This window comes from Stegostoma tigrinum, chromosome 6, assembly GCF_030684315.1.
Source record: "Stegostoma tigrinum isolate sSteTig4 chromosome 6, sSteTig4.hap1, whole genome shotgun sequence".
Taxonomy (NCBI): Eukaryota; Metazoa; Chordata; class Chondrichthyes; order Orectolobiformes; family Stegostomatidae; genus Stegostoma; species Stegostoma tigrinum.
Window position 1 is genome coordinate 14,381,567 of NC_081359.1, and position 25,438 is coordinate 14,407,004.

At 47.2% G+C, this 25,438-nt stretch overlaps 1 protein-coding gene across 1 annotated transcript in view; it reads right to left on the minus strand.

Moving 5' to 3' along the window:
* Positions 1-25,438, minus strand: part of LOC125453227 (collagen alpha-2(IV) chain) — a 195,852-nt gene that overhangs the window by 103,901 nt on the left and 66,513 nt on the right. The window contains exon 5 of the mRNA XM_059646445.1: positions 865-999. Coding sequence (XP_059502428.1) covers positions 865-999 — 135 coding nt within the window. The remainder of the gene's footprint in view (positions 1-864; positions 1,000-25,438) is intronic.

Here is a 25,438-nt window from a genome sequence, read left to right on the forward strand (position 1 = left end):
TCAACAAGCGAAGATCATCGTCCCCAGAATATCCCTACTGATCCTGGGAGAGTCCCTTTAACCTGGATCACTGATGCCAGGAATATCCCTTTCATAACAGGTGACCCTTAATGACAGTGACCCCCATATGTCCCTTTAATTACAGGGAACGTTTAATAAGTTCCTTTACTTCAGGGAGCTACCCCCCCCCCCCCCCACCGCCCCGTTCTGCTGGATCAGAAGAGGGACCAGCAGTGTGTGGCTCTGACCCCTCCGGGTTAGTGAGATCTATGTCATGATGTTGTGGGTATCACTACATCCCCAGGTTTTCACTGGAGCCAGAAAGCCCAGCTTCACAAACTCTTCCTTCAATCTAATTGCACTGGGAAACACCAGGGATATTTCTGGCAGCATTGGAGCAATTTCTGGCTGGAACATCCTTGGATTATGATTGATCTACGTTTTGATCAAGGATTTCCAAAGCTCCCTCTGCTGCGCGTTTTTTCGAAGGTAAACTTGCTAAAAGGTGATCCTTCCTCATCTCTGTTTCCCATGTTATGTTGGCAACTGAGTTGAATCTGGGTGATAGTGATTCCAGGGAATGATGGCTGGGTTGAACTGTGAAGCAACAGACCAACAAAGCAAGTAATAACTCCCCAGCCCCCTTCCTCCCAAACACGGCTGAATAGAGAATCAAATCACTTCAAACCCCAGAGGCCAGTTCAGACTCAACTTCAATTTGATGGTGAATTAATTCCAATAATTAAGGAAAATTAGGAGAATGTCCATTTAGTTAATGCCCTGATGTCAAAGATTTACACAGAAACATCGAGCCCTCTATTGTTCTATTTCTCTGATCAGCACAAATGATTGTTTTATAGGAACCTTGTCTCCTGTTTGTCCAGTCAATCCAGGTTTGCCTCGGTCTCCTTTTGCTCCTTTATGTCCGGGAACTCCCTGACGTCCCGGATGCCCAGGGGGTCCTTGAGGTCCTTGAGGTCCTGGCACACCTGGCCGGCCCTGGAATAAAAATTCATCAATCAACCAATGGCAGGCAAAGCACATTTTAGACAGGAGGCTCGAGATACAATGCAATACTAGGTACAGCGTAGCCTCTAGATACAGCATGGCCCATGCTACAGTATGTGTCTAGGTACAGGGGAATCAAATATAGTGTGGCTCTCAGGCAAGGAGATGCCTGCTACAGGGACACTTCAGGTACAGGAGAATTACAGGTACAGAGAGAGACTCCAGGTACAGGGAGCTTCCTGGTATGGGTTGTCGGTTCAGTGGTTTGGGGTGGGAGAGGAGGTGGATATCAGGTAGAACTGGTGAGGGATCATTTCAGGGCTTTGTGTTGGGCAATGGTGTGCCAGGGACAGAAGGTGCCATTAAGGGGCAGAACAGTGCTTATTGAGGTGCTCAGTTTAATAGTCACAAAGATGTTCAGGTTAGGTGGATTGACCATGTGAAATACGCGGTTACAGGGATGGGGTTTGTTGGAGGGGGGGGTGCATCTGGGTAGGATGCTCATCAGAGGATCGGTGCAGACCTGATGGGCTGAATGGCCTCTTTCCACAGTGTAGGGATTCTATGATTCTGTCACTTTGTAAAGCACAGAGAAGGCCTCAACACTCAGGTGAATGGAGCTCCTTCCCAAAGAGCGTTTTGCAGTACATTTCTCACCTTGTAAAAACCAACGCTCTACGGGACTTTATCGAATGGCTCCAGGCACAGAGAAATTTCCTGAAAGAAACGTCAGCTACTCAGCAATCCCCATGGAGTCAGGTATGTTGGGATTTCTGCACAGTCCCTACATGAGTCTGCTACAATAACAATGCAGGAATTTCAGGACCATTATCTTCATACATGGATTTTTTTGATTATACTTTCTAGGCTGAAGGCAGTTTTGTGCACCAGAATCGCGTAATTCTTTCACAAAAAAGAAAAGATTCAAACAGCCTCAAGCCAAATGATGGATTGCTTCATATGATACTTTTCGAAAAGATCAATGGCTGCAATTAATAGCAATTTCACAAGATGGCAGTGGCAAGCCGGCAAGGTTGAAAGGAGTCAATATCTGAGATTCTCCAAGCACAGGAAATGCTACAATGATCAACATGTTCCTTTTACAATCTCTTTTCCTTCTGTTACTTGTGCTATGGGAAGCCCCTTACTTCCGCCTCAACATTATTAATTCTGAATGGCAGCAGCTACAGCTCAGTGAGTAACACTTCTACCACAGTCAGAAATCACATGACACCAAGTTATAGTCCAGAGATAATGGGAACTGCAGACGCTGGAGAATCTGAGACAACAAAGTGTGGAGCTGGATGAACACAGCAGGCCAAGCAGCTTTTGTGCTCCTAAGATGCAGCTTGGCCTGCTGTGTTCATCTAGCTCCACACTTTGTTAACCAGGTTATAGTCCAACAGGTCTATTTGAGATCACTAGCTTTTGGGGTGCTGCTCCTTTGTCAGATGAAGTGTTGGGACATGCACAGGCACAGAATTTATACGCAGAGAGATAGTGACAAGCTCTGCAGAATCTTGATGCCTATGTTGATATGCAAGATCTCCTTGCCATTATCTCTCTGCATACAAATTTTTTGCCAGCGTGCTTCTTTCCACTTTGTCTGACAGAGGAGCAGCGCTCTGAAAGCTTGTGATTTCAAATCAACCTGTTGGATGAGAAGCTGGTGTGCCTTCTCACTTTGTCTACATTAGTCCAACACTGGTACCTTGGCACCATTTTACTGTGGTGTCATTCGGTCTTGGACATTAAGTCCCACTCTGCATAACCCAGGCTGTCACTGCGAATGCACTGCTGGGGGGAGTGCGGCACAGCCTGATGATTGGTACTGTCAGGGTGTGCGTCACTGTTGCAGGGTCAGTACTGAGGAATTCATGGGGAGGTAACATTATTGAGGATCAGAAAGAGACCATTCAGCCCATGGTGTCCGTACCAGCTCTATTTGCTTGTCTGGCTGTAATACCCAGTGCCAATCTCCTGCCTTTTCCCCATATCCCTGAACACCACTTCCATTCAAATACTCATCCAACCCCCTTTCGAATGAGTCTGTTGAACCTGCCTCCACCATATTTCCAGGTACTATATTCCATACTGGAATTACTCACTGTGCAAAACCTTTTCTCTCTCTCTCACTTTTTTTAAAATTCATTCACAGGATGAGGGTGTCACTGGCTAGGCAGCATTTATTGCCCAAACCTAATTACCCAGAGGACAGTTAAGTGTCAATCACATTGCTGTGGGTGAGGAGTCACATGTAGGCCAGACCAGGTAAGGATGGCAGTTTCCTTCCCTAAAGGACATTAGTGAGCCAGATGGATTTTTCCAACAATTGACATTAGCCATGACTAGATTTTTAATTCCAGATATTTATTGAATTCAAATTCCACCATCTGCCTTGCTTCCTTCACACATCACTTTCAATCTATGCCCTCCCGTTCTTGATTCTTTTACTAGTGGAAACAGATTCTCCTGATTTTCTCTATCCAGTCTGCTCATGGTTTTAAAACTCTCTTTCAAATCTCCCCTCAGCTTGCTTTTCTCCAAACACAAGCACCCCAACTTCTTAGATATATCTTCATAACAGAAGCTTCTCATCTTGGGAACCATTCTTGGAAATCATATCTTAAAAACATTCACAGCTTTCCAGTAAAGTGGCATCCACGCTATACATAATACTCCAGCTGATGTCTAACAAGTGTCATGCACAAATACAACAGCATCTCCCTGCTCTTGTATGCCCTTACCAGCAAAGCTGAGGACACTCTCTGCTTTATTTACTGCTCTCTCTCTCCACCCATAATACCAGTTTCAACAATGTTTGCACATACACATACAGGTCCCTCTCCTGCTGCACCTCCTTTAGTAATATATCCCCTATTTTATATTGTTTTCCAATATCCTTCCAACCGAAGTGCATTACCTCCCACTTCTCTGCATTGAACCTCATTTGCTACCTCTCCATCCGCTCCACCAACTTCAATGACCTTTTGGAGTCACTGTTCTTCTCTCCATTTACAATTCGCCCAAGTTTAGTGTCCTTCACAAACTTGGAAATTATCCCCTTTATGTTAGCTGCTAGTCTTTCTCAGTTTCTCTTTGCTTTTCTTATTTGCTTTTTTAATCCTCTCCCTGAAAGCTATGGTATTCCTATTGATTCTTAAGTGTATTTTCTGTCATTAGTCACAATGAATGACTTCTTTCTCACAACTAACTTTTGTTTTGAGGAGTCTACAATATCGAGTATACAATCTGAAAGGGAGGGAGATCATAACTGAGTAAAAATTCTCTTTGCGATCACTGCGTATTGTTCTCATTGAATTAGACTTAGCAGAAAGTAGATTTTCCAGGACATAGAACATGAGGTCTGTTTACAGGAATGGCTAACAACACTGAGGTGGGATGAGATTTAAAACTCCAAAACCAACACACGGAAAAATCTGTCCCTTGTATGTTCACAGTTTAGATCTACCCCGGATAATTATTTTTTCATCTTTCTGCGTTTGAAAGGTTGCTTTTCCCAGATGATGTGGTAAGCAAGGAACAGGAAGGAGAAATTGTACTGATTCATTCCGAGTATGAGTTCTGAAAGGTGCAAAGTTTTCTGGATGTTTTATATGGAGAGGATGTGAAGGAAATCATCTCAGAACGCAGCATGTTCTACAGCTTCTGGGCAATAAATATCACCATTAGCTGGGACCTCACAGGATTATGAAGAGTACACACTCCAGAAACAGCCAGGCAATCCATTCGTACTTCATTCAATCTCTCATCTTTCTTCATCTAAACTTATCATCATTACAATCTACCCCTTCTGCCACATATTTGCGTTTAGTTTCCCCTTATATTCTGGGTAAAGACCTTTTTTTTATGAATTCCCAAGTGGATTTCTTGGTGATTATTTTGTGTTGGTGGCCTCTATGCCTGATATTCCCACAGCAGAAGGCATCCTTTCGCTACCCAATCTATTCAAAATCTTTCATAATTTTAAGGAACTCCGTCAGTTCTCGCCTCAGCCTACTTTATTCAAGTGAGAAGGCAGGGTGTTTGTGGATCATTTCCAGATAAGTAAATCCATGATATCATCTCAGTACATCTCCTGTTCTGCGCCTATATACCCTTTTTTATAACATGACAAGAATGATATGCAGTACTCCAAGTGTAGTCTGAACAGGGTTTGATATATTGAAATAATTACCCTGAATTGGAGTATTATTGGCCACGAGTAGTTTTGGTAGAATATTGGGGACATCTTGGCACCAAACTCCTCTCACCCAGGAACCCTGAAAACAGGGCAGAGAATGTGCATCAAACAATAAGTAACAACGTGAAGAGAAACCTGGAATAAAAATTCAATCTGAGGCAATGGCAGAGGAACAGAGTTATGGAACAAACAAATGTTCCCTGCTGAAGGCTTTCACTGATGGGGCTGTCATACATTTCATTTGGTAATATGAACCATCTGTGCCTGATATTTAAGAAAAAGTTTGCAGCAGCAGTGAGCTGTAAAGTTGATTTCAGGAAAAATGATGTTAATGCCAGGGATTACAGGAGGTGTTTCTTATATGAGCATTGTAGCCAAGAGTGTGTTACCATTTACTTTGTGAAGCAACAAGTCAAGTGTGATGAAAACTCTGGAAGGAAACTGCTGGAGTGTACAGATGTAAAATTGAAATTAGTGTATGAAATTCCAGGTAAGTTGCCTTCCTGCAGGATTTCTCTGGGAATTATGTGGGAATTTGAATTCTGATAGCACACTGTAGAACTTCCACAAATAAATCTCACATTCTCCAGAGAACTGGAAGAAACCCTTCCTCTCTGAAAGTTACAGACCCACAGCCTGGACTATTGCCAGCATGTTCCTTTCCCAGTTTGTTTCATTGCTCACTGCTGTAAAGCAGAGGGAATGCAGAGTAAATAAAGCAGCAGGAATTGGGCAGAACACAGGGAGGGTTAATAAACACAAGAACTACACTGCAACAAACTACCCCTAGTGCCAAACTTGCCAACACACTTCAGCGTCCAAGTCAAAACACAGTAAAGTCATGCGAAACAAAAGTTCTTTTCTTACTTAATGGTCTTAAGTAAGTTGCTTTGTACTTGATACCACAAGGACTGAGCCACTCCTAGTGTAGAGGGGAGAGCAATGGACAAAAAAACCTGAACAATGTTCAGCGACTGCACTATCCTAAGCCCCCATCTCCCCAAGTCCTCACCTCCTTGAAACTCTCTTTCTCTCTTAAGCACCCTCTCCTCACGGCCCTCCCGTCTCTGATCTCTCTCCTGGAGCACCATCTCCCCATCTCTTCCTTTCCCTGGATTCCCTTGTCTCAAAGGCCTGTCTACAAGCCCCTATTCCTCCATCTCCCTACATCCCTTCTCCCTCTCCATTCTGCTACCTTCTTTCAAACAACAGTCTCCACCAGCCCTAAATTCCTGAACCTCGTCTCCACAAGCCTTGTCTCTCTCTCTGGAATTTGGTCAAATTGTAGTAAACATCTCACTGTGCTATATGCTCTCACTGTGATTACACTGCATTGCAACCTTTGCTGTCAGTCTATTATAGGCCCTTAATTCACTATATACAATAGCTGACTGGTCTGTTGATACCCCGCTGCACTTTACAGCTATCCACCTAATTATTTACCAACCCACCCGTGACTGTGTCACCTGTATACTTCTTGAACATACCTTCTTTCTTTAATTAAAAAGTATGCACTCCAGCACTGAACCCTGTGGAACTCTATGGGAAACAGGCTTTCCAGGAACAGAAATGTCCCTTTGCCATCACCCTTTGTTTCCTGCCTCTCAGCCAATTTTTGATCCAACGCGTCACTTTGTCTGGGATCCCACGGACTCTTACTTTCTTGACCATTCTGCCAATGAGGGACCTTATCAAAAAACTTGCTAAAGTACATGTGGACCACATCAAAAGCATTATCTTTGCTAACAGACCTGGTTGCGTCCTCAAAATCTTTGATCAAATTTGTCAAACATGGCTTTCTCTCCTGCTATCACAGCTCACTAATAATCGGGGATTACACAGTGTGGAGCTGGATGAACACAGCAGGCCAGGCAGCATCAGAGGAGCAGGAAAGCTGACATTTCGGGTTGAGACCCTTTTTTTCCTGAAGGGTCCTGACCCGAAACGTCAGCTTTACCTGCTCCTCTGATTCTGCCAAGCCTGCGGTGTTCATCCAGCTCCACACTGTGTTATCTCTGACTCCAGTTATTTCGAACTCCTACTATCTCTTACTAATAATCGGATTTTGTCTCCAATTTTCGAGATCTTAATTGATTTTCTGCATTGCTGCACATTTTGCTGAGGAGGCAGCTCCATACTTATCAATTGCTAGGGTTCCAGCACATAGAATTATACCCCAAGGGCCTCAGAGGGAAAATTAATTCGCTTATTCCAACTTTCCTTTTTGGCTTGCTCGAACACTTCAATAGCTGCATCAGGAACATGAATTCAGTTGTGATTTTCAAATTCAAAATGCGCACTGTTTCTAAACAAAGTTTAGGAAAAATATTTGAGATTTGAAACATTGAAAACGCTCCGTCTTCCACACACAATTGATGGTTGTGAAATAGCAACGGAATGTTGCAGTGATAATGGGAACTGCAGATGCTGGAGAATCCAAGATAATAAAATGTGAGGCTGGATGAACACAGCAGGGCCAGCAGCATCTCAGGAGCACAAAAGCTGACGTTTCGGGCCGAGACCCTTCATCAGAGAGGGGGATGGGGTGAGGGTTCTGGAATAAATAGGGAGAGAGGGGGAGGCGGACCGAAGATGGAGAGAAAAGAAGATATGTGGAGAGGAGAGTATAGTTGGAGAGGTAGGGAGGGGATAGGTCAGTCCAGGGAAGATGGACAGGTCAAGGAAGTGGGATGAGGTTAGTAAGTAGGAGATGGAGGTGCGGCTTGGGGTGGGAGGAAGGGATGGGTGAGAGGAAGAACAGGTTAGGGAGGCAGAGACAGGTTGGGCTGGTTTTGGGATGCAGTGGGTGGAGGGGAAGAGCTGGGCTGGTTGTGTGGTGCAGTGGGGGGAGGGGACGAACTGGGCTGGTTTTGGGATGCGGTGGGGGAAGGGGAGATTTTGAAGCTGGTGAAGTCCACATTGATACCATTGGGCTGCAGGGTTCCCAAGCGGAATATGAGTTGCTGTTCCTGCAAACTTCGGGTGGCATCATTGTGGCACTGCAGGAGGCCCATGATGGACATGTCATCTAAAGAATGGGAGGGGGAGTGGAAATGGATTGCGAATGGGAGGTGCAGTTGTTTATTGTGAACCGAGCGGAGGTGTTCTGCAAAGCGGTCCCCAAGCCTCTGCTTGGTTTCCCCAATGTAGAGGAAGCCACACCGGGTACAATGGATGCAGTATACCACATTGGCAGATGTGCAGGTGAACCTCTGCTTAATATGGAAAGTCATCTTGGGGCCTGTGATAGGGGTGAGGGAGGAGGTGTGGGGGCAAGTGTAACATTTCCTGCGGTTGCAGGAGAAGGTGCCGGGTGTGGTGGGGTTGGAGGGCAGTGTGGAGCGAACAAGAGAGTCACGGAGAGAGTGGTCTCTCCGGAAAGCAGACAAGGGTGGGGATGGAAAAATGTCTTGGGTGGTGGGGTTGGATTGTAGATGGCGGAAGTGTCGGAGGATGATGCGTTGTATCCGGAGGTCGGTGGTTTGGTGTGTGAGAACGAGGGGGATCCTCTTTGGGTGGTTGTGGCGGGGGCGGGGTGTGAGGGATGTGTTGCGGGAAATGCGGGAGATGCGATCAAGGGCATTCTCGACCACTGTGGGGGGAAAGTTGCGGTCCTTGAAGAACTTGGACATCTGGGATGTGCGGCAGTGGAATGCCTCATCGTGGGAGCGATGCGGCGGAGGCGGAGGAATTGGGAATAGGGGATGGAATTTTTGCAGGAGGGTGGGTGGGAGGAGGTGTATTCTAGGTAGCTGTGGGAGTCGGTGGGCTTGAAATGGACATCAGTTACAAGCTGGTTGCCTGAGATGGAGACTGAGAGGTCCAGGAAGGTGAGGGATGTGCTGGAGATGGCCCAGGTGAAGTGAAGGTTGGAGTGGAAGGTGTTGGTGAATTGGATGAACTGTTCGAGCTCCTCTGGGGAGCAAGAGGCGGCGCCGATACAGTCATCAATGTACCGGAGGAAGAGGTGGGGTTTGGGGCCTGTGTAGGTGCAGAAGAGGGACTGTTCCACGTAACCTACAAAGAGGCAGGCATAGCTGGGGCCCATGCGGGTTCCCATGGCCACCCCCTTGGAATGTTGCATCTATTTTCTTATTGTGTGGGCAGTAACAGACTCAGTCTCAGAGATTGGGCATATTTACTGAGACATGCACTATAGTCCGCTCTCTACAATTCTGTTTTCTCAGGCTGCTCATTTCTGACTGGTGCCTGTTAAGTCTGACATAAAACAGCAACTTTCTACTTCTACTAAAATTTTCCATAGTTCCCATGATTCTGTTAAGTTCCCATTATATTGGAAAATACTGAATATTGGGGTGGCACGGTGGCTCAGTGGTTAGCACTGCTGCCTCACAGCGTCAGAGACCTGGGTTTGATTCCAACCTCGGGCAACTGTGTGGAGTTTGCACACTCTCCTCGTGTCTGCGTGGGTTTCCTCCAGGTGCTCCAGTTTCCTCTCACAGTCCGAAGATGTGCAGGGTAGGTGGATTGGCCATGGGAAATTGCCCATTATCCCCAGGTACATTTAAGTTGTGGGGGCTAAACATGGAAAATACAAGGCTAGGGGAATGGGTTTGGGTGCTCTTCGGAGGGGCAGTGTAGAATTGTTGGGCCGAATGGCCTGTTTCCATACTGTAGGGATTCTATGATAACCCCATTCAAGAAATGAGGGAGGCAGACAGCCGGAAACTACAGGCTTAAAATCTGTCACGGGGAAATTGTGACAATCAGTAGTTACACAGATTACAGCAGAGCCCCTAGAAAGTTGTAATCAGACAGAGTCGACAATGATGTTGTGACAGCGAAAGCATGTTCGTCTAATTTATTGGAATTCCTCGATGAAGTAACAAGCAAAGTGGATTATGGGGAATGCATGCAATATGGTGTACTTGGATTTCTGGAAGGCATTTGATTAGTTACTGGGGCAAAGATTTTTGCAAATACAGAAGACGGGGCAGCTCACGGGAAACAGAGAGACTATAAATGAGTCATTCTTGGATTGACAAGATGAGATAAATGAAATGTTATAAGGATCAGAGGTAACAAAGTGTGGAGCTGGATGAACACAGCAGGCCAAGCAGCATCTTAGGAGCACTTTTGGCCTGCTGTGTTCATCCGGCTCCATGCTTTGTTATCTCGGATTCTCCAGCATCTGCAGTTCCCATTATCTCTGTTATAGGGATCAGTGCTGGCCTGTCTACGATTTACAATGACATCAATGACTTGGGTGAAGGGACCAGGTGGTATGGTTACTAAATTTGCTGGTGACACCACGATAGGTCGAAAAGTAGGTTAAAACAGTGGGCTAAAATTTGGCAGATGAACCATAATATGGGAAAACGTGAACTTCTGCATTTTGTCAGGAAGAATAGAGAAGCATTTCAATTGAGAGAGACTGCGGAACTCTGAGGTGTCCTGGTAATTTTTTTTTCTTTATTTATCCACAGGATGTGGCTGTCGCTGGCCATGCTATTATTTACATAATGTTAAAGATGTTTCTTGCTGTATACCCATTGCAGGCACTTGCGTCATAAACTCCCAGGTGGGCAATGGCCATTTGTTTTAGTAAGCTAGGAAGCTGCAGTGCAAACTGCAAATTGTTCAAGCAACAACAAAAGGGTGAATTAAAAAATTAAATAAGAAAAGAGAACACCTGCCTCCAGAAATTCATCTATTGTTAAAACGCCTGCAGAAAAAATTTAAAACATCTGGAAAAAAGTAATGTGGTCACTTCCACACACACAGAGCGGATTTGACAATGATCACATTCTCTGGGGAATCTGATTATTTCACACCCTTGGAACTTGGATTGTGCTTTACGCAGAAGCCCAGTAGCTGCTGTTGAATAGCTAACCCCTACAATCTGCAACCGAAAGTGTAAGGTTATGAGCAGAATTCTCCGCTCGCTACCGGAACGCGAATAATGATGAGGGCGGTGATGACACAGGAAAGGGAAGTAAACAAAAATTAAATTCACGATATCGAGGTTTTCGCCTTGAGTTTAAGTTCAGAATCTCGCCCCTGTGTAGTGACGACCTTCTTTCCATGCACTTACACCAAGTCGCCCATTTTCACATCGCATTTACAGCTCTCCTCCCCGCCAGTAGGAAACAAGTGGTGTAAAAACTGAACAAGTGAAAACACAAAGGGCTATCTGGCAACTATTCCCGTCAGTCTCGATTGCAGCTCACTGAAGTTCAGACCTGGGCATGATACAACATCTTTGTCTTCACCATGTTCCTGAGTGATCAATGGCCGTTTCTTCACACGCAACTTGGCATCAGCCAACCACTAACAGCACACTAACACCAAGCTGGAATGTTACCATGTTAGATTAAAAGTCAACCACACAATAACCAGGCGAAATGGTTGCAGCCCATGTGTAGCGAAGAGAATGTCACTGTTTTATCACCAGAGGAAATGCTGGAAACTGTGATTTTTGGTAAATGCAGTAATCAGGCCTCAACTGAAAAAAAGAACCTAAACAACTGCGGATGCTGTAAATCAGGAAGAAAAACAAAGTTGCTGGAAAAGCTCAGCAGGCCTAGCAGCAACTGAGTTCTGAGGAAGGGTTACCAGACTGGAAACATTAACTCTGTTTTCTCATCCACACTTGCTGCCAGACCTGCTGAGCTTTTCCAGCAACTTTGTTTTTGTTTCTCAATTGATGAAATACTGTCATCCATTGGGCTTGAATTTGCACTTCACGTGCAGGTCAGTAATTGGTGGAGAATGCAAATCTCAGCTGATGGTCTCAAGCAATTGTGACCTTCCCATTATGCCCACTGACTGAGGGAGCGCTGCACTGTCAGAGGGTCAGTACTGAGGGAGCGCTGCACTGTCAGAGGGTCAGTACTGAGGGAGCACTGCACTGTCAGAGGGTCAGTACTGAGGGAGTGCTGCACTGTCAGAGGGTCAGTACTGAGGGAGTGCTGCACTGTCAGAGGGACAGTACTGAGGGAGTGCTGCATTGTCAGAGGGTCAGTGCTGAGGGAGCGCTGCACTGTCAGAGGGTCAGTACTGAAGGAGCACTGCACTGTCAGTGGGTCAGTACTGAGGGAGCGCTGCACTGTCAGAGGGACAGTACTGAGGGAGCGCTGCACTGTCAGAGGGACAGTACTGAGGGAGCGCTGCACTGTCAGAGGGACAGTACTGAGGGAGCGCTGCACTGCCAGAGGGTCAGTACTGAGGGAGCGCTGCACTGTCAGAGGGTCAGTACTGAGGGAGCGCTGCACTGTCAGAGGGTCAGTACTGAGGGAGCGCTGCACTGTCAGAGGGTCAGTATTGAGGGAGTGCTGCACTGTCAGAGGGTCAGTACTGAGGGAGCGCTGCACTGTCAGAGGGTCAGTACTGAGGGAGCGCTGCACTGTCAGAGGGACAGTACTGAGGGAGCGCTGCACTGTCAGAGGGTCAGTACTGAGGGAGCGCTGCAGTGTCAGAGGGTCAGTACTGAGGGAGCGCTGCACTGTCAGAGGGACAGTACTGAGGGAGCGCTGCACTGCCAGAGGGTCAGTACTGACGGAGAGCTGCACAGCCAGAGGGTCAGTACTGAGGGAGCGCTGCACTGCCAGAGGGTCAGTACTGAAGGAGCACTGCACTGTCAGTGGGTCAGTACTGAGGGAGCGCTGCACTGTCAGAGGGTCAGTACTGAGGGAGAGCTGCACTGTCAGAGGGTCAGTACTGAGGGAGCGCTGCACTGTCAGAGGGTCAGTACTGAGGGAGTGCTGCACTGTCAGAGGGTCAGTACTGAGGGAGCGCTGCACTGTCAGAGGGTCAGTACTGAGGGAGCACTGCACTGACAGAGGGACAGTACTGAGGGAGCGCTGCACTGTCAGAGGGACAGTACTGAGGGAGCGCTGCACTGTCAGAGGGTCAGTACTGAGGGAAAGCTGCACTGTCAGAGGGTCAGTACTGAGGGAGCGCTGCACTGTCAGAGGGTCAGTACTGAGGGAGTGCTGCACTGTCAGAGGGTCAGTACTGAGGGAAAGCTGCACTGTCAGAGGGACAGTACTGAGGAAGCGCTGCACTGTCAGAGGGTCAGTACTGAGGGAAAGCTGCACTGTCAGAGGGTCAGTACTGAGGGAAAGCTGCACTGTCAGAGGGTCAGTACTGAGGGAAAGCTGCACTGTCAGAGGGTCAGTACTGAGGAAGCGCTGCACTGTCAGAGGGTCAGTACTGAGGGAAAGCTGCACTGTCAGAGGGACAGTACTGAGGGAGCGCTGCACTGTCAGAGGGACAGTACTGAGGGAGCGCTGCACTGTCAGAGGGTCAGTACTGAGGGAGCGCTGCACTGTCAGAGGGACAGTACTGAGGGAGCGCTGCACTGTCAGAGGGTCAGTACTGAAGGAGCACTGCACTGACAGAGGGACAGTACTGAGGGAGCGCTGCACTGTCAGAGGGTCAGTACTGAGGGAGCGCTGCACTGTCAGAGGGACAGTACTGAGGGAGCGCTGCACTGTCAGAGGGTCAGTACTGAGGGAGCACTGCACTGACAGAGGGACAGTACTGAGGGAGCGCTGCACTGTCAGAGGGACAGTACTGAGGGAGCACTGCACTGTCAGAGGGACAGTACTGAGGGAGCGCTGCACTGTCAGAGGGACAGTACTGAGGGAGCGCTGCACTGTCAGAGGGTCAGTACTGAGGGAAAGCTGCACTGTCAGAGGGACAGTACTGAGGGAGTGCTGCACTGTCAGGGGGTCAGTACTGAGGGAGCGCTGCACTGTCAGAGGGTCAGTACTGAGGGAGTGCTGCACTGTCAGAGGGTCAGTACTGAGGGAGCGCTGCACTGTCAGAGGGTCAGTACTGAGGGAGCGCTGCACTGTCAGAGGGTCAGTACTGAGGGAGCGCTGCACTGTCAGAGGGTCAGTACTGAGGGAAAGCTGCACTGTCAGAGGGTCAGTACTGAGGGAGCGCTGCACTGTCAGAGGGTCAGTACTGAGGGAGCGCTGCACTGACAGAGGGTCAGTACTGAGGGAAAGCTGCACTGTCAGAGGGTCAGTACTGAGGGAAAGCTGCACTGTCAGAGGGTCAGTACTGAGGAAGCGCTGCACTGTCAGAGGGTCAGTACTGAGGGAAAGCTGCACTGTCAGAGGGACAGTACTGAGGGAGCGCTGCACTGTCAGAGGGACAGTACTGAGGGAGCGCTGCACTGTCAGAGGGTCAGTACTGAGGGAGCGCTGCAGTGTCAGAGGGTCAGTACTGAGGGAGCGCTGCACTGTCAGAGGGACAGTACTGAGGGAGCGCTGCACTGCCAGAGGGTCAGTACTGACGGAGAGCTGCACTGCCAGAGGGTCAGTACTGAGGGAGCGCTGCACTGCCAGAGGGTCAGTACTGAAGGAGCACTGCACTGTCAGTGGGTCAGTACTGAGGGAGCGCTGCACTGTCAGAGGGTCAGTACTGAGGGAGAGCTGCACTGTCAGAGGGTCAGTACTGAGGGAGCGCTGCACTGTCAGAGGGTCAGTACTGAGGGAGTGCTGCACTGTCAGAGGGTCAGTACTGAGGGAGCGCTGCACTGTCAGAGGGTCAGTACTGAGGGAGCACTGCACTGACAGAGGGACAGTACTGAGGGAGCGCTGCACTGTCAGAGGGACAGTACTGAGGGAGCGCTGCACTGTCAGAGGGTCAGTACTGAGGGAAAGCTGCACTGTCAGAGGGTCAGTACTGAGGGAGCGCTGCACTGTCAGAGGGTCAGTACTGAGGGAGTGCTGCACTGTCAGAGGGTCAGTACTGAGGGAAAGCTGCACTGTCAGAGGGACAGTACTGAGGAAGCGCTGCACTGTCAGAGGGTCAGTACTGAGGGAAAGCTGCACTGTCAGAGGGTCAGTACTGAGGGAAAGCTGCACTGTCAGAGGGTCAGTACTGAGGGAAAGCTGCACTGTCAGAGGGTCAGTACTGAGGAAGCGCTGCACTGTCAGAGGGTCAGTACTGAGGGAAAGCTGCACTGTCAGAGGGACAGTACTGAGGGAGCGCTGCACTGTCAGAGGGACAGTACTGAGGGAGCGCTGCACTGTCAGAGGGTCAGTACTGAGGGAGCGCTGCACTGTCAGAGGGACAGTACTGAGGGAGCGCTGCACTGTCAGAGGGTCAGTACTGAAGGAGCACTGCACTGACAGAGGGACAGTACTGAGGGAGCGCTGCACTGTCAGAGGGTCAGTACTGAGGGAGCGCTGCACTGTCAGAGGGACAGTACTGAGGGAGCGCTGCACTGTCAGAGGGTCAGTACTGAGGGAGCACTGCACTGACAGAGGGACAGTACTGAGGGAGCGCTGCACTGTCAGAGGGACAGTACTGAGGGAGCACTGCACTGTCAGAGGGACAGTACTGAGGGAGCGCTGCACTGTCAGAGGGACAGTACTGAGGGAGCGCTGCACTGTCAGAGGGTCAGTACTGAGGGAAAGCTGCACTGTCAGAGGGACAGTACTGAGGGAGTGCTGCACTGTCAGGGGGTCAGTACTGAGGGAGCGCTGCACTGTCAGAGGGTCAGTACTGAGGGAGTGCTGCACTGTCAGAGGGTCAGTACTGAGGGAGCGCTGCACTGTCAGAGGGTCAGTACTGAGGGAGCGCTGCACTGTCAGAGGGTCAGTACTGAGGGAGCGCTGCACTGTCAGAGGGTCAGTACTGAGGGAAAGCTGCACTGTCAGAGGGTCAGTACTGAGGGAGCGCTGCACTGTCAGAGGGTCAGTACTGAGGGAGCGCTGCACTGACAGAGGGTCAGTACTGAGGGAGCGCTGCACTGTCAGAGGGTCAGTACTGAGGGAGCGCTGCACTGTCAGAGGGTCAGTACTGAGGGAGAGCTGCACTGTCAGTGGGTCAGTACTGAGGGAGCGCTGTACTGTCAGAGGGTCAGTACTGAGGGAGTGCTGCACTGTCAGAGGGTCAGTACTGAGGGAGCGCTGCACTGTCAGAGGGTCAGTACTGAGGGAGTGCTGCACTGTCAGAGGGTCAGTACTGAGGGAGTGCTGCACTGCCAGAGGGTCAGTACTGAGGGAGTGCTGCACTGTCAGAGGGTCAGTACTGAGGGAGCGCTGCACTGTCAGAGGGACAGTACTGAGGGAGCGCTGCACTGTCAGAGGGACAGTACTGAGGGAGCGCTGCACTGTCAGAGGGACAGTACTGAGGGAGCGCTGCACTGTCAGAGGGTCAGTACTGACGGAGAGCTGCACTGTCAGAGGGTCAGTACTGAGGGAGCGCTGCACTGTCAGAGGGACAGTACTGAGGGAGCGCTGCACTGTCAGAGGGTCAGTACTGAGGGAGAGCTGCAGTGTCAGAGGGTCAGTACTGACGGAGAGCTGCACTGTCAGAGGGACAGTACTGAGGGAGTGCTGCACTGCCAGAGGGTCAGTACTGACGGAGAGCTGCACTGTCAGAGGGTCAGTACTGAGGGAGAGCTGCACTCTCAGAGGGGCAGTACTGAGGGAGCGCTGCACTGTCAGAGGGGCAGTACTGAGGGAGCGCTGCACTGTCAGAGGGTCAGTACTGAGGGAGCGCTGCACTGTCAGAGGGGCAGTACTGAGGGAGCGCTGCACTGTCAGAGGGTCAGTACTGAGGGAGTGCTGCACTGTCAGAGGGTCAGTACTGAGGGAGCGCTGTACTGTCAGAAGGTCAGTACTGAGGGAGTGCTGCACTGTCAGAGGGTCAGTACTGAGGGAGCGCTGCACTGTCAGAGGGTCAGTACTGAGGGAGAGCTGCACTGTCAGAGGGTCAGTACTGAGGGAGCTCTGCACTGCCAGAGGGTCAGTACTGAGGGAGCTCTGCACTGTCAGAGGGTCAGTACTGAGGGAGCTCTGCACTGTCAGAGGGTCAGCACTGAGGGAGTGCTGCACTGTCAGAGGGTCAGTACTGAGGGAGCGCTGCACTGTCAGGGGGTCAGTACTGAGGGAGCGCTGCACTGTCAGAGGGTCAGTACTGAGGGAGCGCTGCACTGTCAGAGGGTCAGTACTGAGGGAGCGCTGCACTATCAGAGGGTCAGTACTGAGGGTGTGCTGCATTATCAGAGGGTCAGTACTGGGGGAGCGCTGCACTGTCAGAGGGTCAGTACTGAGGGAGTGCTGCACTGTCAGAGGGTCAGTATTGAGGGAGCGCTGCACTGTCAGAGGGTCAGTATTGAGGGAGAGCTGCACTGTCAGAGGGTCAGTACTGAGGGAGCTCTGCACTGCCAGAGGGTCAGTACTGAGGGAGCTCTGCACTGTCAGAGGGTCAGTACTGAGGGAGCGCTGCACTGTCAGAGGGTCAGTACTGAGGGAGCTCTGCACTGTCAGAGGGTCAGTACTGAGGGAGCGCTGCACTGTCAGAGGGTCAGTACTGAGGGAGTGCTGCACTGTCAGAGGGTCAGTACTGAGGGAGCGCTGCACTGTCAGAGGGTCAGTACTGAGGGAGCGCTGCACTGTCAGAGGGTCAGTACTGAGGGAGTGCTGCACTGTCAGAGGGTCAGTACTGAGGGAGCACTGCACTGTCAGAGGGGCAGTACTGAGGGAGCGCTGCACTGTCAGAGGGTCAGTACTGAGGGAGTGCTGCACTGTCAGTGAGTCAGTACTGAGGGAGCGCTGCATTGTCAGAGGGTCAGTACTGAGGGAGTGCTGCACTGTCAGAGGGTCAGTACTGAGGGAGCGCTGCACTGTCAGAGGGGCAGTACTGAGGGAGCGCTGCACTGTCAGAGGGTCAGTACTGAGGGAGTGCTGCACTGTCAGTGAGTCAGTACTGAGGGAGTGCTGCACTGTCAGAGGGTCAGTACTGAGGGAGTGCTGCACTGTCAGAGGGTCAGTACTGGGGGAGCACTGCATTGTCAGAGGGTCAGTACTGAGGGAGCACTGCATTGTCAGAGGGTCAGTACTGAGGGAAAGCTGCACTGTCAGAGGGTCAGTACTGAGGGAGTGCTGCAATGCTGGATGGACTCATGTTCTTTTCAAAAATACCAGAAATATTCTGCAGCTCGCTTGTTACTGTGGAGTACAATATATTAATTTGATTCACTGCCCTGAAAAGCTTTTAGCATCAATGTTTTGCTTGAAGCAACAGTTCAATCTACGTGCATTGAAATGTGAGTGTTCTGTGAGAATACAACCACTAGCAGTTTTACTGCATGAGTCAGGAGGTTGTGTGTTCAGGTCCCACTGCAGGCGCAGAGCATGTAAAAATGTAAAGTCACCAGCGCACCATTGAGGGAGCGCTGCAGTGTCAGAGGTGCTGCTTTTTAGATGAAAGATTTTTAGATGAAAGTCCGTCCCTGCGGGGACTGAAGATTCCTTGGAATGTTTTGAAGAAAATTAAGGCAGTTCTCACGATGTTTGGGCCAACATTCTTCCTTCAAGCACGGCCACCAAAAAATGGCTAAACTATTCACTTCATCGCATCAGCGCCGTGGTGAGAGATTTTGCTGTCTGCATATTGGCAATGCTGTTTGAAAATGTTCTCTCAGCATTCTGCTCAAAAAAATTTCTCCTTTAAAACAAACAAGAAATTTCATTGGCTGGTTATGGGATCTTGCTGTGTTGAAGTGGTGTTACTTGTATCATCAGAAGAACAAGCTGAGGAAACAATCCCAAAATAGAATGTGTCTCTGGAAATGTGTGGTGATCTGCATGCATGACTCTGTCCATTGCTGCTCTCCATATGAGTTAAGAGTTAAGTTCATCTTAATTGTTTGCAAGGTTAACTGCAATAACATATCACCACTTTAGATCCCACCCACTTCATTTCTGTTCATTTCCTCTGGAATGTATCTCAGAATGGCTCTTCATTAATGACAAACACATATGCTTGGGGTTATTCTAGACTGGTTGATCTTCAGCATTTATCCATTTTCCCTCCCTCCCATCCTTTAAGAATGTTCCCACTGTCTGACCATTAGTTAAGAATTCTATCTGGCTTTGAACGCCCACACTCAGAGTAAATCTCACATTCCATGTCCCTGGACACTTTCTTTTAAAAAAAGAGAGAAATATTCAGCTGAGGAAAAGTGGGTGGAGGCTGGAATTACAATGTTCCAGCAATGTCTCAGCATTTGTCCTTGGTAACATGCTTACACTTCCTCTCCCACAGTCTCAGCAAGTCTTTCCTCAGTGTCTTCGAAAAGCCGTGTTTGAAGATCCTGAGCAGAAATTATAATACAAACTCCTGAAGCGCATTTTAAAGACAAACGAGCAAATAAATTCAATTGTCACCGGGCACTTTGGGAGAAAGAATGCTTTTGCTAAAATAGATTGCACAAATTCAGTCTCGTCCTGTCCACCAAGTCCCTGTATGTTGTCAGAAACATAAAGTTAAGCAACAGATGTCCCTGTGCTCAATCTGTGAATGCGAAGTGATCAGGTTGAGGTTTAAGAACATAAGGCGCTGGAAAACCTCAGCAGGTCTAAAGGGAGAGAAATGATTCCAGTCTAATAAGACTCTTTTCTTGAACAAGTTCTGAAGAAGAATGAAATTCACCGTGAAATATCCCACTAGAAATTTCAGTTTCTATTTCAGATTTCACTTCTATTTGTAATATATTAGGGTGAGGTTTGTTCTTTTGTCTGCTCTAATATGGGTTATTAAAACTTGAAAATACAATCCTAGACTATCTGAACAGTCATCACTCAAGTCAAATCTTATCCAAAATAGACAAGTGTCGAAATCCCACCACATCCCCAAACACCACATCAGGAAATGGGCATAATCACTTGGGATGGGCCATTCAGCGTCAGTATGTTGGTCAGAGGGAGGTGCAGTTTGTGAGTGTGTTGGCGTGGGATTTGGTTCAGATGTGGATCAATAAGACCATTACACCCTGAAGCAAAAATAGACCATTCAGCCAACTGAATCTACACTGCCATTCAACGAGATCAAGGCTGAACTGATAATCTCCAACTCCATGTTCCTGCCTTTTTGCCATTTCGCTTGATTCTCTTATTGTTTAAAAGATGTCATTCTTAGCCTTGAATATGCATAAATGTCACAGCTTCAGCAGTCATTTGTGGTAAAGAGTTTCATAATTCATTAGCTTCTGAGAGAAGAAAGTCCTCCTCATCTCTGTCTTAAATGTATGACCCATTACTCTGTGATTGTGCCTCTCTGCTCCAAGAGTCTCCCAGGGAGAGTTGACTAATGAGGAGAGATTGAGTCGAGTGGTACTATGCTCATTGGAATTTAGAAAGATGAGGGAGTATGTTGTAGAAACCTATAAAATTACGAACAGAATAGATAAGATAGAAGAGGGAGGTTGTTTCCATAGGTGAGTGAAATAGGACTAAGCTGCATAGCCTCAAAATAAGGTGGAGCAGATTTAGGATTGAGTTAAGGAGAAACATCTTCACCCAAAGGGTTATGAATCTAAGGAATTCCCTGCCCAGTGAAGTAGTTGAGGCTATTTTGTTGAATGCTTTTAAGGCAAAGATAGTTAAGTTTTTGAACAGTAAAGGAACTGAGGGCTATGGTAGGTGGGCAGGTAAGTGGAGCTGAGTCCATAAAAATATTAGCCATGATCTTATCGGTTAGCAGACCAAACGGCCTACTCCTGCTCCCATTTCTTATGTTCTTATGGAAATTTCATGACTGGGATTGTTGAGTCTTTTTTCAAAACTGAGATTATTGGATTTTTGTTGGTAAGGGGCTGAAGGTAGCACGAGTAGGATACTAACCTCGATGATTGAGCTGAACGGCAGATCTAGTATAAGGAGTTGAATCACTTTTCCCGTGTTTACTCCAAAAATGCTCCCTCAAGAATTTTCTATGCAATGAGTTTTCAACGTGTATCCTCCCTGGCTTTGAGCTGGATTCATCTCAGCCCTGCTAAGATGCCAGAGTTCAACGAATCAAGCCCAATAATCAAATGTGAACGTAAAACTACTGAGTTTGAATTAACTGAACAGCTGTCATTTGGCCAGTCACGAAGATCTGAAACTTGTTTGCAGGGCAATAGGATGCTTTCATTAACAAAGCTTTTCTCCAAATTTCTAGAAACACATCTTCTTGGCATTCAAACTTAATCACTGTTTACCAAATGATCAACTTGGAATCTCTTCAGTGAGGAGTAAGCCAAGAAAATAAGTCTTTGCAAATTTGAGAACTTCCAACATAACCCCATGGCCAGAGAAATGAACTCCTTATTTACAGAAACATTCTGAGATTGGATAAACAAGAGTTTGAAGAAATCTTTCTTCCGGTTTCCTTTGTCATGTGCTGAGGAGTTGGAATTGAATCAGCTTAATGTTATTTAGATCTTTGAGAGTTCACTTGGAGCTAACTCTGATGACCAGCATAGATCTGGACAGTCTGTTCCTGCTCTACCATTAATCTATTGAAGGAAACAGGCAAAAGGAATTGAGACATACAGGCCAAAAGGTCCACTGACAATAGAAACGTCTCAATGTTGAGGCACCTAGTGCTTAATTCTCTACCCAATCTCTAAATGTCACCTCATCAAGGTCATACATAAAATCAACACCACGTCAACAAGCAGCACAGCTGTATGCAACCCCACAGCACAATCTGTTCTGTAACCTTTGAAAATTCAATCCCATCCCTCAGATGCCTCGATTGCATTGCAAAATTTCTGTGCCAAAATATTAGAATCCCTACACAGCAGACAGAGGTAATTCAGCCCATCAAGTCTACACAGACCCTTCGCAGGGTATCCCACCTGGACCTACAACCCTGCAATGGCCATGGCTAATCCAACATCCCCAGACACTACAGAAAATTTAGCATGGCAAATTCACCTAACCTGTACATCTTTAGACTATAGGAGAAAACAGGAGCACCAGGAGAAAACCCACACATACACAGGGAGAACATGCAAACTCCACACAGACAGTCACCCGAGGTGGGGGTCGAACCCACTGAGAGGTAGCAGTGCTAACCACTGAGCCATCATGCTTCTTCAATGTTGTAAAACAGCAGTGGCAGTGCACACATCTCTGTAAGGGTTCGGGGTGTAACATTCTTGTCTTTCAGTCAAAAAGATGTCGCGGTAGTATTGAGAGAGCACTACTCTGCTGGGACTGAGGGGGTGCTGAGCTTTTGGTGGGACAGGATTGAGTGGGAGTTACACCGACAGGAATGCATTCTTTTCAACAATTCAAGGCAGTGTTTGAAACTACAGCAGTGCAGTGTTGTCTATGGGTGTAAAAGAGTTAACATTGGATGAAGTGCAGTAAATATCATTGATTGTGGCATTGTCAGGAAATGACACAGGAGCCATTTCACTTCTGACAGAAGACACCCAGGGACAGAAGAAATCTGCAGTTCCAAGATACATGTGTAGGCTGCGTCATGAGGTGATAGTCTGCGGAAACAGTCTCCAGTCCAAGTTTAGCCAGTGAGCCGACCAGACATCAACGGTTGCATGAGTCAAAATCAACAATCTCTTTGGAGCAAAGGGAGAACTTTAAATTGAGGCCAAAAGGGCAGTCATTTAAAACAAAAATGTTGCAGCTCCAATCAAAGGACTGGAAAATCACAGCAAAGAAGGTGAAGAGAGAGAAGTCATTTATTCCGGGAGTGCAGAAGCTGTTAAGCAGATAAACGTTGGTCAGTTTAAAGAACTTTGTGATTCTGGTCTTACACAGATAGTTTTACAGAAAATAACGAGAACATGAAGGCAATCACGGCAAGTCTCTGAAGTGCTGGAAAACTTCTGACTTAGCTGTGATGGATGGGAAAACATACCCTGAAGCCAAGAAGCACAGGAGAACTGCCATTTCTGCACAATAATAATATTTGAAGAAGATAAGATACCTAGTTTCACGGAAAGCTATCATATCCCTGAAATAAGAAACAAAAACAGAAATTACCGGAAATGCTCAGCAGCATCTGTGGAGAGAAATCAGAGTGAAAGTTTCAGGTCCAGTGACCCTTCCTCAGAACAATTTCTGTTTCTTTTTCTGATTTACAGCATCTGCAGTTCTTTTGGTTTTTGCATTAGAAATAACATTGCTAGTAGAAATTGATTTCAGAGATGGGCCAAATGGAAAACAAAATTGGATATTTTGAAGAAGACAGTTCTTCAGTTATAGAATAACTTATAAACTGCATTATAAAACAGAAGCTGAATAAATGGACACATTTCTGTACAAAGTTGCAAGTATAATGTGATGTTGTTGATCACCCAGTGGTAAAGATACAACAGATAAATTTGTAGAGACAGTAAAACTCTTTGATATTTATTTCCGAACTAACCAAACTTTTGAAAAGGTGTGATTTAACCGTTCAGTAAAGCAATCAGGAGAAATCTGTGGGTTTTATTGATGACCTCCATAGGCTAGTGGAGGCATGCGACTACAGTGAATTAAATGCAGAATTTGTAAGAGACCAGATTCTTGTTGACATTACTGAAGAGACTTTATCAGATTTATTTCAGTCTGAAGAACTAATTCCAAAGAAAGTCATTCAGATGGTAAGTGAAGCAGAGATTTGAAAGCAACATGGATCGATCCTAAAGGGAGAAGGTAGAACTTGGGACATGGAGTCTTCAGAATGTTTCATTTCTTAAGGGACAAAATCCACACCACATCAGTCAAATGCAGCAAGAAGGACAGACATCAGACATCAAAAGACCTTGTAATTCCTCCTGAGTAAAGAAAACTGAGGTGTGAACAATGCCCACTTTTTAACACTATCTTTAACCCAATGGACCACTGCATTTCCAAATCCAAATAAAAATATGTTTGAGGAGAATAGTGTAACATTCGGATCATCTATATTGATACAGTCGAAAAGCTGGGGGGATGGTGGGATAATGATAACTGTAAACCTAATCACAAATGCTTAACAATATAATAATTATGACGGAGAACGGGGTGGCATTGTGAGTAGGTCTGAAAGGGTTAGTATTTGAGTGTTGTTACCATCACCTGCTGTGATGATGCAATAGAGACTTGGTTGGAACAAAGAAGGATTTTGTGGGAGTCAGATCTGGGGTTAGTGAGCTCCTAACATTCTTTGTAGTAATGTATATCATTTCATGTAACCTGTTCTTTGTTACAGTGATGCAAGGAACTTCATATTGTTTACTCAACAAGACTCTTCTAGTTAGACCAGAAAGTGGAGGGTGTGGGTGGGGATGGGGGTTGCGGTTGGGATAAATCAATCAACACTGTACCATTTTGGGCTTGAACACTTCACAAGGAGCTCTCTTCAATATCCTGCTCAGTTTGTAACTCTGATTAAAATAGATTATTTGGTTGCATCTCTTACTGTTTTTGGGAGCTTGTTGTATACAAATTAATGGCTGTATTTCTTACATCATAATAGTGACCACTTTTCAAAAACACTTTGAAGCGGCTTGAGATGTCCTGAAGTTGAAGGTGCTATTGAATTGCATGTTTGTTTGTCTTTGTTCAACTCTGGCTCTTCCAGATTGGATCAAAACCATCAGAGGCATTCAGTGTCTCCAGCAGACTGTTAATTCTTTACTGTTCCTCCAGTGCCACTTGTGCAGGACAAACTGAGGTGACGCTGGGTTAAATCAGCTTCACTCCTTCAGTGTGTGTTGTGTCCAGGTGAAAATATCTCATAACAAGCAGAACTAGAAGTTATTTAAAACTTTGCAGATGTCCAAGGCAGCTGCAGTTTGCACCAATTCCACTGTGAGAGTGTGATCAACACCTCTTTGCTGAATCATTCACAGCTGGGACGACTGAGAGCTTGGCTTAATGGAGGATTCAAGGGTCTGATGGGCAATAAATAATGATGAATTGTTATGAGCGCTCAGAAAGACAGCAGCAAGAACAGGAATTCCACGTAATTCCAAAACCATGCTGAAGAAAATGTGAGGAAACAGATCAAAATGAGGAATTTTCTGCTGGAAAACCACCACGAGGCCTAGTGCTGCTCAGAAAAGGAAAAATATTGATGCTCTGTTTCATGTCAGTATCACTGCTAGGTGGCACAGTGAGTTTGCACATACAGAACTGTAGAACTCTAGTGGTAAGTTACTGCCAATTGACAGAGGTACAGCTACGAAAACTATTAGCGTTTAAAAACATTCTTCCAGTCTGCTTTGCTTGAGTTCTCCCTCACAGCACCATACCCCAATTAATTTATTTGATTACACCTCATTATATTGCCTGCTGCTCTTTTAAAACTACACAGTGGCTCGGTGGTTAGCACTGCTGCCACACAGCACCAGGGACCCAGGTTTGATTCCACCCTCGGGCCACAGTCTGTGTGGAATTTGGACATCGTTCCCGTGTCCGTGTGGGTTTCCTCCGGGTGGTCATGTTTCCTCCCACAGTCCAAAGATGTGCAGGT